General features: G+C 39.1%; 1 protein-coding gene across 3 annotated transcripts in view; it reads left to right on the forward strand.

The window, feature by feature from the left end:
• The window catches only part of cntn5 (contactin 5), a 314,849-nt gene that overhangs the window by 249,385 nt on the left and 47,323 nt on the right, over positions 1 to 18,141 (forward strand). For all 3 annotated transcript variants that reach the window (XM_079621551.1, XM_079621552.1, XM_079621553.1), the window contains 3 exons: positions 4,410 to 4,554; positions 14,174 to 14,301; positions 15,707 to 15,882. In XM_079621551.1, coding sequence (XP_079477677.1) covers positions 4,410 to 4,554; positions 14,174 to 14,301; positions 15,707 to 15,882 — 449 coding nt within the window. The remainder of the gene's footprint in view (positions 1 to 4,409; positions 4,555 to 14,173; positions 14,302 to 15,706; positions 15,883 to 18,141) is intronic.

Consider the following 18,141-nt stretch of genomic DNA (forward strand, 5'->3'; position numbering starts at 1 on the left):
GTCAATGGCGCAGTCTATTTCAGTTGCCTCAAAATAGACCCGTTCAAACAATGCACCTGAACACACCTCGTTTTCAGACCAGCACACCCATGGGCGCACAAATGCATTTGCTATTTAAGCAACGTGGCACGGGACATGAAAATGATAACTGCGTCAATCTGAAACAATCAAAAAACACAAGCATCGCGCCTGGCGCCGCATTGTGCCGGGTGTGTGATAGGGCCCTAAGACTCCCTTACATGTTGTAAGTAGGCACACACATATTTGTTACCACAAAGACGTGTACATCCCCCACTCCATGCTTAAGAAAGTCGTTCATTGGTCCTGACTCTCTCAGCATGTTAGGAGGGTGGTGGATTGCGGGGCCCTTTGGCAATTCCAGAGATTAAAATGTCATCTTTTCTAATGTCACCCGTAAAAAACATGGTGCAACCTTTGACTAAACACTCCTGACGAGGCCTGTCAGCATGTAGCTACAGGCCCCAGAAGGCTCCAGCAGCACTGCAGACATCATCACTTTTAGCCCATATGTGTTTAGCTCTGCTCACTAGAATACCATCACACAATGTCCTACCCAGCTACTGGAGTACATGTCCTTGAAAAGCCCAGGCCTCTAATGCAGTCTCTTCAAACATGATCATCTGTATACAGGAATGGCCATCTCTAAGATTGGGCATGGAATATAGTGCTGCAGGTATGAAGTGTTTTTGTTGGCCAAAAGCCAGAAATGAATTCGCATTGTACCACTTTCGGTTCCATCATCCTGAAGTCAATGGGTTTTTTGAATGTTTTTTTAGTTAAATGCCTTAAATAAGGGCTGTTTTAACACAATCACGATATATTTTCATAAAATACATCAGTAAAACCCTCTTGTGATTTTTTTTTTTGCTTTTAGTTGTCTTGAAAAATGTGTTTTTTAACAATAGCTGAATGGAACTACAGGGGTTGTTGGGGAAAATAAAGAGGAACTATTATGCTCTTTTAAATTTTCAACTTTGTTTTTTGTGTAATGTTGCTGTTTAGCATGAAAAATGTCTGCAAAGTTTTAAGGTTCACTTCAAAGGAAGTAATTCTCTATATCAGTAAGCCTGAACTCCCAGAAACACCTTGATTATAGTATTAAGTTTTCTCAAGGGAGTGTACACGTCACTATATTCCTCATTTTAATAATTCCCACCCAAGGCATACGACAAAAAAAAAAGAAAAAAAGATTGAGGCCTGGTTGAGTTACGTTAGTGGTGTGTTGTCATCATGTCTAAGAGACGCCGTTTTTTCAACACTGAATTTAAACCCTGAAACTTTTGTTTTCAGCCTTCCCAAGGAAGACGAACTTAGGAAACAGTGGTTAAAGGGATAGTTCACACAAAAACGAAAATCATCCCATGATTTATTCAACCACAAGCCATCCTAGGTGTATATGACTTTCTTCTTTGAGTCAAATACAATCGGGGTTATATATTTTTTTTCAAATCCTTGCTCTGTAATGGTAGTTAATGGTGATCTTGAAGTCCAAAAAAGTGCATCCATCCATCATAAAAGTAACCATATGAGTCCAGGGGGTTAATAAAGGTCTTCTGAAGTGAAGCGATACGTTTTTGTAAGAAAAATATCCATATTTAAAATTTAAAATTTAAAATATCTAGCTTCCGGCAGATGGCCTATACAAGTTAACTTGCGCCAAAAGAGTAACACTTGACGCAATGTAGGATGTAGGAATACCGTAAGCTTAGACGCCTTTCGTGGTTCAAACAAATAAGCCTGGGCAAGAAACTCAAGCTCATCTTCTCTTATATCGAAATCCTTCTATATTTCTCTTTAGAAAATTCTCGTTTTATACTTGACCAGTGTTTTGTTTTGGTCTATCCTCTGCGCTTCCACGTTCATCAACGCGTCATGCGAAGTTTGAAGTCAGAAGTTTCTCTTTTGGCGTAAGTCGATTTGCTTAGGGTGTCTGCCGGAAGCTATTTTAGTTTATAAAGATTTAAATATGTATATTTTTCTTACAAACAAAACAATTGCTTCGCTTCAGAAGGCCTTGTTAACCCCCTTGAGCCGTGTGGATATAGTTTATGATGGATGGATGCACTTTTATGGACTTCAGGAGTACCAACTGCCATTATAAAGCTTGGAAGAGCAAGGACATTTTTAATATAACTCCGATTGTGTTCGTCTGAAAGGAGAAAATCATATACACCTTGAAAGTGAATAAATCCTTGGATAATTAAACATTTTTGGGTGAACTGCCTATTTTTAACACACTTCCTGAACAGTTTGACCCCAAAGTTTATCTGTGTGCAGCACACACATCACACCTGAAATGTATAAGAGAATTGAAAAATAAAAATGTACCACTGTGAAACATTGTGCAAATAAATAAAAAATCTTCTGGAAAGCATGTAAATAACTTATATAGCTTCAGAAAGCAGTCCTAAAAGAAAAAAAAATGCCTTCTTTAGCATCAGTGAATGTTTCACCTTTTGCAATAGTTGTGTATGAGTCCCTCAGTTATGAAAGGAATCAAATATGCAGAAAATGCTGAAAAACCAAACAGTGGAGAACCAGCCTGTTCTCACTATAGCACGCAGTGTGTTTATTGTGCAATTTATACGCGGAAATTAGTTTTTACGTGCATATGATACGCAGTTTTCGTGTGCATTTGATACGCACTTCATTGCGTGTAATACACACGCACCCCACACCACTAATTCTACCCAAACATATAATACACACGCACCCCTCACCACTACTAAACCTACCCTAACTAACCCATGCGTAGCACGTAAAAACTAATTTTCATGTATAAATTACACGATAAACACACTGCGTGCTATAGAGTGATCGGGTTGGGAGAACAGTTGGAAGTTTAACTACTCAGGACAAACAAGGGACTCATGAACAACATAAATATCATCCAGGTAACAGTATTATTCTAATCTGTAAATTCAGTTAATATTTTGTCTTGTGGACTATATAAACATTTGTTATGTGAAATAGCTTAGTGCAAGGCGTACTGTATGTAAACACATGACTACATGTTGTTTTGGTCTGAATTAAATGGACAATGGACATTTCTGTTTCCTTTTTTACTTCCTGACAAAACAATGACGTTTCTTAGTCCTTAATGTGCACATAACTCCTTTTTAAGTTTGAGAGTATTTTTTTAGTTTTGTCTTATTAAAAAAAAAGTGCACTTGAGGCCCCCTTGAAAGTTTGCAGAGGCCCCTACTGCTTTAAAATCAGCAATAAACAGCATTTGATTTTGTAACTTTGCAAATTCTACTAATTCTACTCGTTTGTGTCAGCTTGGCGAGGAACTCCCCGCAGACAGATTAAACATTTAACAGTAATTATCTTCAAATGCGCTTGTCGAGGGCTGAATTATTTTTTATCGTTTAGCCTGGAAATGTTTTACTTCTGGTAGACGTCACGCATTATAATAAAGCTACTAATTATAAACCCATCATACACAATGACAGCGATGCCATCATTACAATCATTCCAGAAGCATTTATCTCCCTTTAGAGTCTCAAAAGTCTCTTAAAACAGACATTTTCTTTGATTAAAAAAAGCACTCATTTATTCATCTCTTACTGCTATTGTTGGCTCAGTACTTCCACGAATTGTACAAAGAGACAAGATAAATGATGTTGCATGTGAATATTTACAAAAGTATGCACATGTCATTAGTTAGCAATTCAACAGTGCCAGCATAATTACATTGTTGAGCAAGTGTGTGAACAAATTAGATTGTAGTTTATAAGCTTTATTTGGTTTCTTAAAGTAATTAAAGTCAACATCATCTTTCTTTGAAACCATAATGAATTTCTTCCTCTGTGGAACATAACAGATTTATTAAACAAATATTTTTTTTTTAATAATAATGAAAATGAATGATGACTGAATAGAAAAATAAGGGTATGTTTACACAACAACAATGTACTAAAAACGGAAGTGTTTTTCGTGTACATATGTCAGCGTTGTCAAAATGATCCCCTTTCACACGGATCCGTGAAAATGACAAAAAAAATGTCACTTTGTAAATAAACTAGGCGGCTATAGACTAGACACGTAATATGCATGCGGTCACCGTTTTCAGAAATTCACAAAATAAGAGTATCGTTTTCCAAAACTTGCACTTTGAAAGCTGTTTTCAAAGTCTGCATTTTCAAGCCCCCAAAACGCCGTTGTCGTGTAATTGAATGGCCAAAAAGCATAAAACGTTTTCTATTCTTAGATGAAAACTGTGTCAACGTCTCTTAAAAGGGGACTATAATGGCCTTTACCTTCATAAAAATGTCTCTTTTTGTGTTAGATGGAAGAAAGAAAGTCACAAGAGTACTAAGAGACATAATTAAAACATTTTCATCGAACAAATCCTTTAAAGTGGATATGTGTTTGTTTTTAAACAGCATCCGCTCCCGTGTTCAGCACCAACCCTGTCCGGCTCATCGCGACCGTTGGGAAAGACGTGTCCCTGGAGTGCCGGCCACGTGCCTCACCCAAACCCAGAATCTCTTGGAGGAAGAACGATAGGAGAGTCCAGCCCAGCCGAAGGTGAGTCTGATTCCCAGCTGGAGCGCAGTCCTGTGACTCTACATGTTTTGCATGAAAGTGAGATAATTATCAGGATTTGGGATGAAGCAGTGGCAGTCCACTCCTAAGGGTCTGTGTTTATAATTGATTCCAATTAAATATGCCCATAAACACGCATACATTTACATGAATCTGTGTGCACAGGGGCTTTAATCAATGTTCTTGTCCAATGATTACCGGTCTCACGCTGGGTTCAGCTCTGCTGAGGTGCGATTTGATGACAGGTTTGTTTGCACTCTCAGAGCTATTAGGCTAGTTTGCTATGCAAGGTTGCATTGTGATTGATGTCGTGTTGATTTCGTATCATTAGTCGTGTATATCAAAAGTTTGGGATCAGTCGTTTTTTTGGTGTATAGAAATTAATACTGATATTTAGCAAGGATGCATTAAATGAATCAATAAAGACATTTACATTCTATACAAAAATTCTATACGTCACTGTATAGGCGGAAGTCACTGAGTGGCAAAAAGACTGAGTGGCAGCATTGGTGTTTTAGTCACACAAAAACACATCTACAATTGGAAAGAGTTTTGAGATTGACTGTATAGATTCAACACGAAATCTAAACTATCTTTTAACATACTTCCGAAAACTACAGAATATAAAAGCAAATGGATCGCTTCAATTCACAGAAACAACTGGAATATGGCGGACGTAGATTTGCAGTTACCGTTTTGTGTCAGACATGTTGAATTTTGTGGTAAAGTCATACCCCAGGTTATCCTGGGAAAACCCAGACCACTTCTGGCAAATTTATATTTGCTCTGCAAGTGGGCCTGGCAAAGAGCCCATTGAAACCCATTTCCAATCCGTCGAAATCGTGGCACCAATCAGAAACGTTGGGGCGGGCTTTACACGATGACGACAGAGCAGTGACGGTGACGCAGATTACAAAGATGGATGCCACCGTGGAACATCACTCGTTCGCATCAGCTATCGCGTCTATTTCAAGCGATTTAAATGGTCATTTTCGTTAAAACCCTAGCAAAAAAACAGCACTCGAAGCCTTCATATCTAAAAAAGATGTGTTTGCTGTCTTACCAACTGGATTCGGAAAAAGTCTGATATACCAGCTTGCCCCGTTGGTGGCTCAACGAATGGGCTCTGCATACGTCATGTCCTTCATCGCTCTGATTGGTTTTAGATCTATCCAATTGCGCCCAGAGCCATTTGAGCGACGTCCGTTGGTGACGCCCCTGTGGAAATGAATTGTCTATGGAGCTTTGCCAGACCCTAACTCAGTTACAACTGAGAGTGGTCTGGGTTTTCCCAGGCTTAACCCTAGGTTACACATTGTATTGACAACTCAATTCAATATTTACCATCTTATATTCTGTGTATTTAATTGTTTGCTGAATTTTAATGGCACTTATCTCATTAAAGAGATTCGAGTGTGTTTATTTTTATAGCATACACATTATAGGGTTAAATATAACCACTCGGAGTCAGTTAATTTATGACATACTGCTTTATTCGTCTGTTAAGGTCTTGTACATGTAACCTCATTAGAAATAAAATATAGCTTGTTTTAGCCATTATCTCGTAGACCCTGTTGGCTGATAGCTCATCCGCTGTAGTGGTTCATTTATGCATAATCTTAAATCAGCATGAGGAAAATGAGAGCAAGCCTATGTGTACAAGCTCTTGATGGAGGAGACGTGTCACTCATCATGAGTGACAGATCTGAAATTATCGGCCCCCGTTGAGCGCTGTCGGCTACAAGTCTGTGAAAGGGCTGATGTTTAATAACAGAGATTCTGTGTAACCCAGACACGTCTAGACGCAAGGGCCTATTCATCTGAAAGAATTAATAATATGAATATTATTTTCATGGTGTCACTGGTTGTGTTGTGATGGTTTATGAAATAAGCTGTATAGGAAACTTAGATGCAGCAGAAGAATAACAAACACTGGATATTAAATGTGTCCTCCCTTTTACAGATTGATAAACCTTTAGAAATATTTTGCTATGTTAAAAGGGATACTTCACCCAAAAATGAACATTCTGTCATAATTTACTCACCCTCATGTCGTTCCAAACCTTTATGACCAAACAGAAAAGAAAATATTTTGAGGAAAATCTCCCTTTTTTTATAGCTATGCAAAGTCAAAAGTTGTTTTAGACCCATTGACATTCATTGTATGGACAAAAATGGTTTAAACGTAATGTAAATGATAACACTATACGAACTCTTCATTCAGCTATGCATTATATGGTTAGTTGAATTTTATTATTTTGAATTTGTGTCGTATTACTCTTAAGTCCATGACCCTATCAGTCTTAGATGTTTAAATTTGATAGTTTATCTCTTAACATACTTTAAGCGTTGTCATCCTGTGAATTCACACCTTGCTTGCTTTGAATGCCATGTGCCTCTGGCACTGAACGTGTGCTAATTTACTCCTGCCAAGACTGTAATGAAACCCAAAACAGTTATGAAGCATGTGTCTCTGAAGAGATTTTCAGTGTTTTAACATATTCCTATTATAGTTTTCCCAGGTTCTCTTTCTAAAGGATATGCATGTTCAAAGTCACTGCTGACATTTGCATTGCATAATTTGGTGCTAATTTGTAACCTTTACATGATCACTCTGATTTTCATAATAAGATGCAAATTCACAAATTATCTCAACCCTATGAAGCCTACAGTGTAATACTAGATACATGCGTTTATAAGGCCACGAAATGATCAACATGATCAAAACTTTGCTTTTTTGTCTGATTGATATGCTTATACTGTGTTAGCAAGTAAAGGGCCTTTCAGTATAATTCTAAATCTGTCAAACTTCAGTCTTTTTGCTGTGAAATCTTTACTGATTTTTATGAAATAAATGTAAGAATGTATTTTATTTAGTAAAATTTCAAGATTAACATTTACTGGAATTAAGCTTAGGATTTTTTTAGCCATATAAATATCAGCAACTGGCCATAATTGCATTTTTTTTTTTTTTTTTTTTTGCTCAGTTTGGGCCTCTGGATAAAATTGTGTTTTTTTTCTTCTTAACTCCATATAATCTTAAATCACACTATATGAGCCATAGTAAGCCCGTTTCAAATAAGGTACTCAACAAAAAAAAATAAAGATGCACATTTTTTTTTACGTTTTCGTCTAAAGGTTTAATAAACTGTTCAATTTCAAATAAATAAAGAGTAATTTTCCTATATAAGGCTTTACAGGTTAAGCCGTTGTTTTGCCTTTCATTAAGCAATTCATATCTTTTCGGGTTAAAACAAGGTCACAGAGACCTAACTTCTCTCTACAAGTTGCAAAGCATTTGATGAGAAACAGTAATATATAACCTTACATAATAATAAAAATGATGCCCTACACACATACAAATTAATTTGAACACACCTCTAGTAACAGGTATTCGAGACCTCGAGTCCCCAATTCACCACATATTTATCACAGGCCTTGCTCGGTTGCAAGTGGACGTTGCAAAATTATTTACGGGCTTTTCTGCTGACAGTGGTGCTGTTGCAAAGCAGGCAATTTATTCTGAGAAATAGCCACTGGGATTTGCGCTCTTTTCAAATTGTCCTGCAAAATGGCTTCGCCAGCCCAACAGCCCCAGACCAGTCATAATGCACAACCGCACGTGCGTACGGTCCTCGGCTCAGACCTCAGAGCGACGCTAAAAATGTCCACACGCAGCACAAAGCCAGCTCTCACCTTGACACCCTTCCTCACTTCCTGCTGCTTATCAAGCCACAGTTCCATTCTCTCAAATCAATAATTCACAAGTAATGGTGTAACCAGCATTCAGATGCTGTTAGCTCTTTCAGCAGCCACATGCCGCAGTAAAAGATACAGTAGAGTCAGAACAAAAGTGTGCTTCAGGTCAGCTGTGTGGTTCGTCAGACGCTGTGTGTTTGGAATCGTTCATAAAGTGGTGCGCATCACATTTGAAATGATGTTGTCTGCCGTGTGATAGATGTTTGTTTATACACAGCGACTACTGATAGATGTGAGAAGTGAACAGCCCAAGAATGCTCCGTTCTTCACGTAACAAGGTGATGAATGGACTTTGAGCTTGCGTGACCTGATATATCGTGTGGCAAATTTGTCAGAGTCGAGCAATTTATTGTATTTTCGTTTTTGTGGCATATCAAGGGCAGATATAGTTCTTTCTTTTTAGCTTTTTTGGAGATGCAATGTTTTCTATGAAAGCCATTTTGCAGAAAGAGAGACCCATTCCAATGTTTTTGTTTATATCTATTAATTTATGCATAAATACATTAAAAATGCAATATGGATAAATACATTAAAAATGCAATTCATAAATACAACGAGTTGAATACACCTCTTGTATAATAAACATTTATTTTGATATGAAGTGAAAAATGTCTGGTTGAAACTAAATGAAAGGAATACAAGAGGATGAAACTCATAAAAAGATAACCTTATTATGCAGTTTGGCATAATTATCTTTTCGAAAAACATAAGCAGTGAAGCAGTATTTGTGGCATGACATTATTAGTTATTATGAGTTCAATTTACTGATATTTATGAATTAATCATTTGTGATATTTATAAAGAAGTTATATTGAGTGATGCCTTCTCATTAAAAAAAATAAAATAGCTGTTGGAAGGGTGGGTCATTAAGATTTTTTTTGTTTCTAATTAGTACCAGGTTATTTGGCTTGTAACAATAACAGAACCAGGAATGTTATAACCTTAATGGTGTAATGAATATTTGAAATATTAGTTAATTTTTGTAGTATTCTGATCACTCATCAGCTGGGGAAAAGCCTTCTGAAAGTGATTCATACGATAGTTATTTTGTGTCATTAAAGTTGTGGTGTGAATGTCCCTATTCTAATAGAATTAGATTGATTATTGAAACGTTATTGTCATTGGTGTGAACAGACCTTTAAGTCAAGTCACCTTTATTTATATAGCGCTTTTTACAATACAGAATGTTTCAAGCCAGCTTTACAGAGATAACAGGAAAATAATACAACAAAGTTTGTTTCCAGAAGAAATTATTGTTAAATATTAAATTAAATGCCCCCAACTAAGCAAGCCAAAAGCCAATGGCGACAAAGGGCAGGAATAAAGAACCCTAAACTCTTAACACAAAGAACCATTTTATCATAATAGGGTTATTCAGTTCAATATGGTTCTAAATAGAACTATTACTATGTGTGAAGAACCTTTAAAGAGCTATCATTTTCCAGAATGTTGCTATGCAGTAACTAAGTTATCTTTAGGTTAGATGCCTGCCCAAGTGTTTTTTTTTTCTGTCCCAAGCCTTTATGTGTATATATGACTTGGGTTCCTTCTAATGCTTCAAATTTTCTCCCTTGTTTTCATCCTTCTAGATTGAAATAAGTCAGGTTGCTTATAAAAGTAATAACATACCTCAACAAGCTGCATGGTTTGAGATATCATTAGATAGCACAAACTGTGGGATAAGCTATGCGCTGAAGTGTATAGTCTCTTCAAGTCCTTAAAGAATAAACAGTAGTGATTCTGGCTGGGGAAGCTCCACAACAAGTAATACGATTTAAAATAATCAGATCAGCACTACCAAGGTTATGAAAAGATATGTAATGAAATGGTGGATGAGCTACAGTTTACCGTAGAAGATTCAAGAGAGAATCGTATTACTTGTTTGGATTACTCTGACAGCGCGCTGCATTGTTGAATGGTAAAGAAGACTTTCTTTTCCCACTTCAACTATAACAGTAGTTCAAATGGATTTTCAGTCAGATGGTCGTTGAAATGAGCGAAATGAATTTGACTGGACACGAGTGACTTTAGCAAAAGGATTTTCTGACATTAGCTGTATCCAAGGAAGACGTCTCTAGATGAAGAGAAGCTCAATCGTGAGAGGAGCAGGGGTGGGATCGAAGCTGCCCTGCGTTTATCTGACATTGACAGCTGTGTGGAGTTAATGAAGGTTTGTAATTAACATGGATTTCCGCTAATGTTCAAGGGTTTTGTATTCCAAATGAAAAGTATTAATCCCATTAGTTCGAACGTATGGGCAGCCACTCTCAAAACCCCGCGGCCAATCCTTCATTAATATCGGCAAAGAAGCCATAGTCAGGGAAATGGAAAATCGGTCCATTGTAAACAAGCCTGTGATTATGTTCCGTGATATTTTCCTCTGTGTTTATCCAGCCGTTTCTGTACAGCATACGAATGTTTCGCACTTGCTGCGTTTTTCAAAGATGTTTCTCCTGAGGAGAGTGAGATCTTTGTATTGAGTGGCCTAAAATATATTTTAGGTGGCTCTAAGGGGACGTTTCATTTTTTATACCTTCGTCACAAAGGCTCATTTACATGCTTATACCCACCGGTCTCCACTCTGTGTCCTTTCTGGCGTCCTTGTCGAATGAGTGCATGTTCTCGCCTTCTCCTACTTGAAGGAACGTCTCTTTGCCCGTGTCTCCTTATGAATTTTCCATGTACAGGTTACACTTTGTCACGCCTTTGTGAGTTTCTGCCTGCCAATTCTCATCAGCGTCTGCTGGATCAGAGTGCTTAATGCTGTAAATATGAAAGCCAAACATCATGAGACAAATTAATAGGGAAAAAAATTTGACTGATGACTACCTTTTGTCTAGACTATTAGTTTTAGGCAGAAATTAAATTATGATAATAATAATATGATTGCTTTGTAAATATTCATTGTCACACATCTGCCAATCAAAGCAGAGAAAAAATATAGACTGGAATATAGATGGGGAAACGATTGTTTTCCGGATCACTTGGCTATTGGAAGGTGGTCACACTTTAAACGCATTACCACACAAACGCAAACGGTACCGGATTAAGAACTGAGGAAACGAAGGGCTTTATAAATACAGTTAACAAAGTAACTAAACGGAACACAGGTGAACATAATCATTCACTAAAGAAACTAACTAGCAAACATAACTCAGACAAAGCAGAACATGTAACAGAATTAAACAAAACTAAAACTGAAGGAGACTGTTACATAACAACTATTTACTAATATTAAAAACACACAATACTTCATATTTACTGTGTAACTGTATGTTATTCAGGACAATTCCCACATTTATTGCTAATGATTTTGAGGTATGGTTGGGTTTAGGTTAGGATTAGGGGTTAGAGTTTGTTTTGTGGTAATGGTTTGTATCACATTTAGGGGTAAAGTTAACAGTGTAACAACAAATGTTAATTAAATGCAAGTATTTTTAATGTAATTACAATGCACCGACATTTACATTTTAGACATGTGCAGATATACGGTAATACAATATATCACAATAACGAACATGCTTAATGTGGACACTTCAAAATGAAGTGAATAATTATTTAGGTTACACTTCCTACTGCGCAATGTGACGTCGGAGTGACGGTTTTCTATGTAATTTTTGGACGTCCAATTTCGGTCCACTGAAGGGGTTGTTTTGCAACGCCGGGCGACGTTTACCGCACGTCTAATGTTGACGTCCATGGGACCTCCTTGTAAGGGCTATTTATGATCCAAATATGGTCGGTTGGGAACGTCTTTTCGTCCACAAAAATGGTAGGAAAGCTTTTTCCCATAAATGACGGAAAATTCCGTATAGCGGGGAAAGAGTTAAAAAGGTTGTTGATTCTTATGAAAGGGCCTGAAGTATGAAAAAGTTTGATGATGGAAAAAGAGGATAACGACTTTTTTTTTATCATTCGCTTTGTGACTCTTCTGGTGATGGCTTTCTGAGAGCTATAATAAAGCCGAGACCCTGTTGTTCATGTCCTGAAGTTCTCAAGTAGTTTCTTTAGAGGGAGACTTTTTAGTCATTTTTTTTTAACAAAAAATCTCTCCATTGTGTTTCCTTGGACCCGAGACAAGAAATGACTTCTCTCTTTGTCTGTATTAATTCATTATATGAGGGCAGCACAGAGGTGCTCTCTGAAACTTCTCTCAGAACAGTGAATGAGAGCAAGCGATAAGATAAAAGCAAGACTCTCGTTATCTCTGTTAAATTTAATTTGCCTTCCTGCTCTCTCTTGGTTTCTGAAAGAATGAAATGTCATTAGGAGTATATCTCATCTTGACTTCCACTCAAATTAACAGTATTCCGATTAAGAACGTTTGACGTGCCATATACTTGGGCGAGCATATTAATCATCAGGGCATTCTGTCCTTACCAACACCAGCTATTTCTCTTTAAGGCCCGCCTGTGACTTAAGCATAAGCTAAATCATATAAATGGATTTTATCCATACTTTTACATCTTCTAATTGTTATAATTAATGGCCCTTTCATTGCTTTGAACAGTTAATTGGCTAATGTCTTTTGATAGCCATCAACATACTAATCCTCAGATAATATCAGGCAATTAACATTTTAAATGACTCTATTGACAACAGTATCTTTAAATCTAGATGTTAAAATAACAATGAAGGACAAGACTTGCTCATAAAGTGTAATTAGGATGACTTTTTATCAGTTCATTTTGAGTTCAGCCAAAGCGTCTGCATTTTTAAACAACCAGAATTTTTTTAGACTTTGTTTATAATCTTTATATGTTTGTGTTTCTCATGACATACTGTATTTACAATTACATTCAGAACTTCAGAATACTAAAATCTCAAATTGTCGCCATAATGATGTATGGTAATAGGCTACCATAGTTTGTTGATATACAATGGCCAAAAAAAAGTATAGTATGATAGCAAAATATCAAAACAAGTGGATTTAATTTATACTGTATATATACAGGTGAAACTCGAATAATTAGAATGAATAATTTCATTTATTTCAGTAATTCAACTTAAAAGGTGAAACTAATATATTATATATACTCATTACATGCAAAGTGAGATATTTCAAGCCTTTATTTGTTATAATTTTGATGGTTATGGCTTACAGCTTATGAAAACCTTACAATATTCTAATTTTGAATTTGGGGTTTTCATAGCTGTAAGCCATAATCATAAAAATTATAACAAATAAAGGCTTGAAATATCTCGCTTTGCATGTAATGAGTCTATATATAATATATTAGTTTCACCTTTTAAGTTGAATTACTGAAATAAATTAACTTTTGCACGATATTAAATTTTTTTGAGTTTCACCTGTATATATATTTATTATTAAGTGTACAGTTCTCTTATACTTAATACATTTTAGTAAGCCCGTTGCCTTAAAGATTATTAAGTACATAAACGTAATGCTTAATTGAAAAAATTAAGTTAAAAAGTAAAAAAAAATTATAATTATGTGAACTTGACTTTTGTGGATTAAGCATGATGTTAATTTACTTATTATTATTTTTTAACTGATCACTTTTTACAAGCAGTTTGTTTGCAATACATTTTGATCAAAATTGTTTTGGGGGCCACTCTCTATTATGGTACAGAATTGTTACCATATTTACATGGTACTGTGAGGTATTTAGAGAATACCATGGTGCGAAACATTTGGTAATACAGTGGTACTTTTGGTATATTTCATTAGATATTTTGAAATACATTTTATATTTTCACTTCAGCTACATGCTGATTAGTTTTTGCAACCATTACACTTATTTTAGGCTTATTTGTTTATTTCACCTTAAAGAAGTGGGTAAATATTTCCTCTGGTAAATTAATTCTCCATTTTTTACAGGATCATGCTGCTCCGGAACAACACTCTCCGCATCATTAACTCCAGCCGCTCGGATGAGGGAAGCTACGTGTGCCGTGCGGAAAACCAGTTTGGATCAGCAGAGTTGACGACTGTGCTTCTGGTGAAAGGTAAGAGACCCTCATCAACACCCAGCCTAGCCTCAGCCCGTGGTTAACCACAAGAGCAAACAGACCGTCTGACTGAGCCGGATGGAAGAATAGTTCAGCTTATCAGGCGTGAAGATGTTTGTTTTGCTCACTCAAGAATCTACTCACAAAAGCATCTACTGTCTCCTAGGACAGCTATTGTTGAGGAGGTTGTTCTTTACCAAGAAAACAGATAATAACTGGGAGGCATGGGACAGATTGTCTTGATTTTATCACCGTTGGCGTATGTAAGTATTTGTTGAAAGGAACCCTAGAGATACAATGTTATGTTATGGTCAGAATCACCTATTTCATAACCTATTATATGGCTGTTCAGTGAGTCTGAGGTAGATCACTCTCAAAGATAACAGACACTGTAAAAGGTATGAGGTGCGATCACATTAGTGAAATTCTGCGGACTAAAAAGTTACATTGTCCATGGTAAATGGTGTTAGGGCCTGCGTACACCAAGAAGCATAATTATAACAATAACTATATTAGTGTCCACACCAGCGTACAATATAATTCTGTTTATGCTGAGGAAAAGCTGCAGTTATGTTTGTCTTCTGTTTAAAATATCACTCTCTTAACCCTTAAACGCATACCTCGGGTCTTTAGTGACCAGGGACTTCATTTACTACCCTCCTCCTCATTCACTCTTTAAAGTTAGACATCAATCTTCTTAGTATTCTTTGATTAATTAATTATAAACAATATAACAAGAAAAAATAAATTATAAAAGAATGCCTGGTTTCCCATTCATTCATTTTTTTTTTTTTTTTTTTTTTTTTAATGGCATAGGGTTGCTAACGACCCGAGGTTTGTAAGTGTAATTATAATTTTTTTCTGCACAACAATAATGAATCTTTGATGACTGAATAAGTGCAATTCACAATGATGAAGTGACGTTCCACTCATAGTTGCCGCAGACAGAAAACAAAAGGATAGGAAGTATCATCAGCGATTTACTGTAGAGCAAGTACTGAACGCAATCAAACATTAGCGTCACTGTCACTTAATGGTGGATCTCGTGAAGAAGCTGTCAGCGATCAAAATTTCGATTTTGAAGATGTTTAAAATTATAGTTTTGAGAATATGTTTGAGATCATGAATATGAGCCAGATGCTGAATGTTCTGGAAATATGAGAAAATTGAAGATGGTATAAAACATCTGCTCAAATTGAACCCTTCCAAGCTCCAAAATGTGACAAAATATGCTTTATTTGTATTCTTCTATAATTGTTACTCTAATATCAGGAGTTTTATGTAATCGTGACAGCTAGAGATCCATCAGTGTTATTGTTAATGACTGTGTTCAGAGTTGCAGATGTTCGTCAGAGTCATATGGTTCTTTTGTTCTGATGACAGAATGACGTTGATGTTTCAGAGCCCATGCGGGTGGAGTTGAGCCCCATCCGGGTGGAGGTGACGGTGGGAGAGAGTGTGGTGGTCAGCTGTAAAGTCACTCACGACCCCTCGCTGGACGTGTCCTTCCTCTGGCTGCTCAACACCCAACCGCTCAACATCCAGCAGGAGGGCAGTCACTTTGAGTACATTCAAACAGTAAGCGGATTCACCACAGATGTGCCACTGTGTACTTGTGCTGATGCTGTAGGTGACCGTCTCGGTTACTAATGTAACGTCTCGGTTACGGATATAACCCTTGTTCCCTGAGTAGGGAACGGAGACGTTACGTCGAATGACGACGAAATGGGGTTCGCTTAGAAGCCTATCCTCTTCGAACAGTAATAAAACGAGCTAATGGCAAGCAAATGCCATGGGTCTGCTGAATTTGCATAGCATAACTCCGCCCCACCATGTGGGTATAAAGGAAGTGAGCTGGCAACATGCAGATATGTTTCTTCGCTGAAGGAGCCAAGCTGAACTCGGCTGTTCCAGCAGTACAGCGGAAGTGGCAGGAAGACGTAACGTCTCCGTTCCCTACTCAGGGAACGAGGGTTACATCCGTAACCGAGACGTTCCCTCTGGCGTTGACGTAACAGCGCTGGAGGAACTCAGGGCTTATCAGGCTCACCTGAGTAGAATATCGCACGTATCCAGTCCGTGGACTGGAATGGCGAGGAAGCGAAGACACCTGAGCGGGTCCCAGCTCTGGTTGAAGCGAGTACACGGGAGGACACTGGCTCCACTCAGAGATTATAGAATCTGGCGAATGTGTTGGGTGTCGCCCAGCCTGCAGCTCTGCAGATGTCTGTTAGCGAGGCGCCATGCGCTAGAGCCCAAAAGGAGGCCACACTCCGGGTGGAGTGGGCCGTCACACCAAGGGTGCACGGTCAACCTTGCTGCTGGTAAGCCAAAGCAATGGCGTCCACTATCCAGTGAGACAACCTTTGCTTGGAGAGAGCCTTTCCCTTCAGCTTCCCACCATAACAGACAAAGAGCTGGTCTGAGGTCCTGAAACACTGCGTTCTGTCTACGTAAGCACGGAGGGCGCGTACTGGACAGAGCAATGCAAGGCTGGGTCTGCCTCCTCCAGGGGCAGCGCTTGCAGGTTCACCACCTGGTCCCGGAAGGGAGTGGTGGGAACCTTGGGCACATATCCAGGCCGGGGTCTCAGGATCACGTGAGAATCAGCCGGCCCGAATTCCAGGCACGCTTCGTCTACAGAAAATGCATGCAGGTCCCCTACCCTCTTGATGGAGGCCAATGCAACCAGGAGCGCTGTCTTGATTGACATGAACTTAAGCTCCACTGATTGCAGAGGCTCAAAGGGAGCACTCTGCAGTGCAGTTAGAACCACTGAGAGGGAACGAGAGAAGGGCGAGGAGGATGTAGTCTCCTCGCTCCTCTCAGGAACCTGATGACCAGGTCGTGCTTTCCCACGGACTTACCTTCGACTGCGTCGTGATGTGCGGCGATAGCGGCAACATACACTTTCAGGGTGGAGGGAGACAGCCTTCGCTCCAACCCATCCTGCAGGAAGGAAAGCACGACACTGATCGGGCATGATCTAGGGTCTTCTGAGTCAGAAGAGCACCAAGAGACGAAGAGGTTCCACTTCAACGCATAGGCATGTCTAGTGGACGACGCTCTAGCGGAAGTGATGGTAGCCACCACCGCTGGTGGTAGGGTACTCAAACCTGCCTCGTCCCGTCCAGGAGCCACACGCGGAGGTTCCAGAGATCGGGACGAGGGTGCCAAGGGGTGCCCCGTCCCTGAGAAAGGAGGTCCTTCCTCAGAGGAATTGGCCAGGGAGGTGCTGTCGCGAGGAGTACAAGTTCGGAGAACCAGGTTCGGGTGGGCCAGTGCGGCGCAACCAATATGACCTGCTCCTCGTCCTTCCTGATCTTGCACAGGGTCTGTGCAAGAAGGCTCACTGGGGGAAACGCATACTTGCGGAGGCCCCGCGGCCAGCTGTGCGCCAGTGCGTCCGTGCCGAGCGTGCCCTCGGTCAGGGAGTAAAACTGGGCGCAGTGGGACGAGTCGTGGGAGGCAAACAGGTCTACCTGTGCATCCCCGAACTAATCCTAAATCAGCTGAACCGCCTGGGGATGGAGTCTCCATTCTCCAGGAAGAGGCTGAAGCCGTGAGAGCTCGTCGGCTGCACAGTTCAGGTCTCCCGGAATATAAATGGCTCGAAGCGACCTCAGTTGCTTCTGACTCCATAGAAGGATGTGGCGGGCGAGTTGCGACATACGGCGGGAGCGTAGACCACCTTGTCGGTTGATGTACGCTACTGTCGCGGTATTGTCTGAACGGACTAGTACGTGCTGGCTCTTGAGCAGCGCATGGAAGCGGTGCAGAGCGAGACGTACTGCCAGCAACTCGAGGCAATTAACATGCTATAGGCGGTGGGGTCCT

This window comes from Phoxinus phoxinus (assembly GCF_949152265.1).
Source record: "Phoxinus phoxinus genome assembly, chromosome: 8".
In the NCBI taxonomy this organism is placed as follows: domain Eukaryota; kingdom Metazoa; phylum Chordata; class Actinopteri; order Cypriniformes; family Leuciscidae; genus Phoxinus; species Phoxinus phoxinus.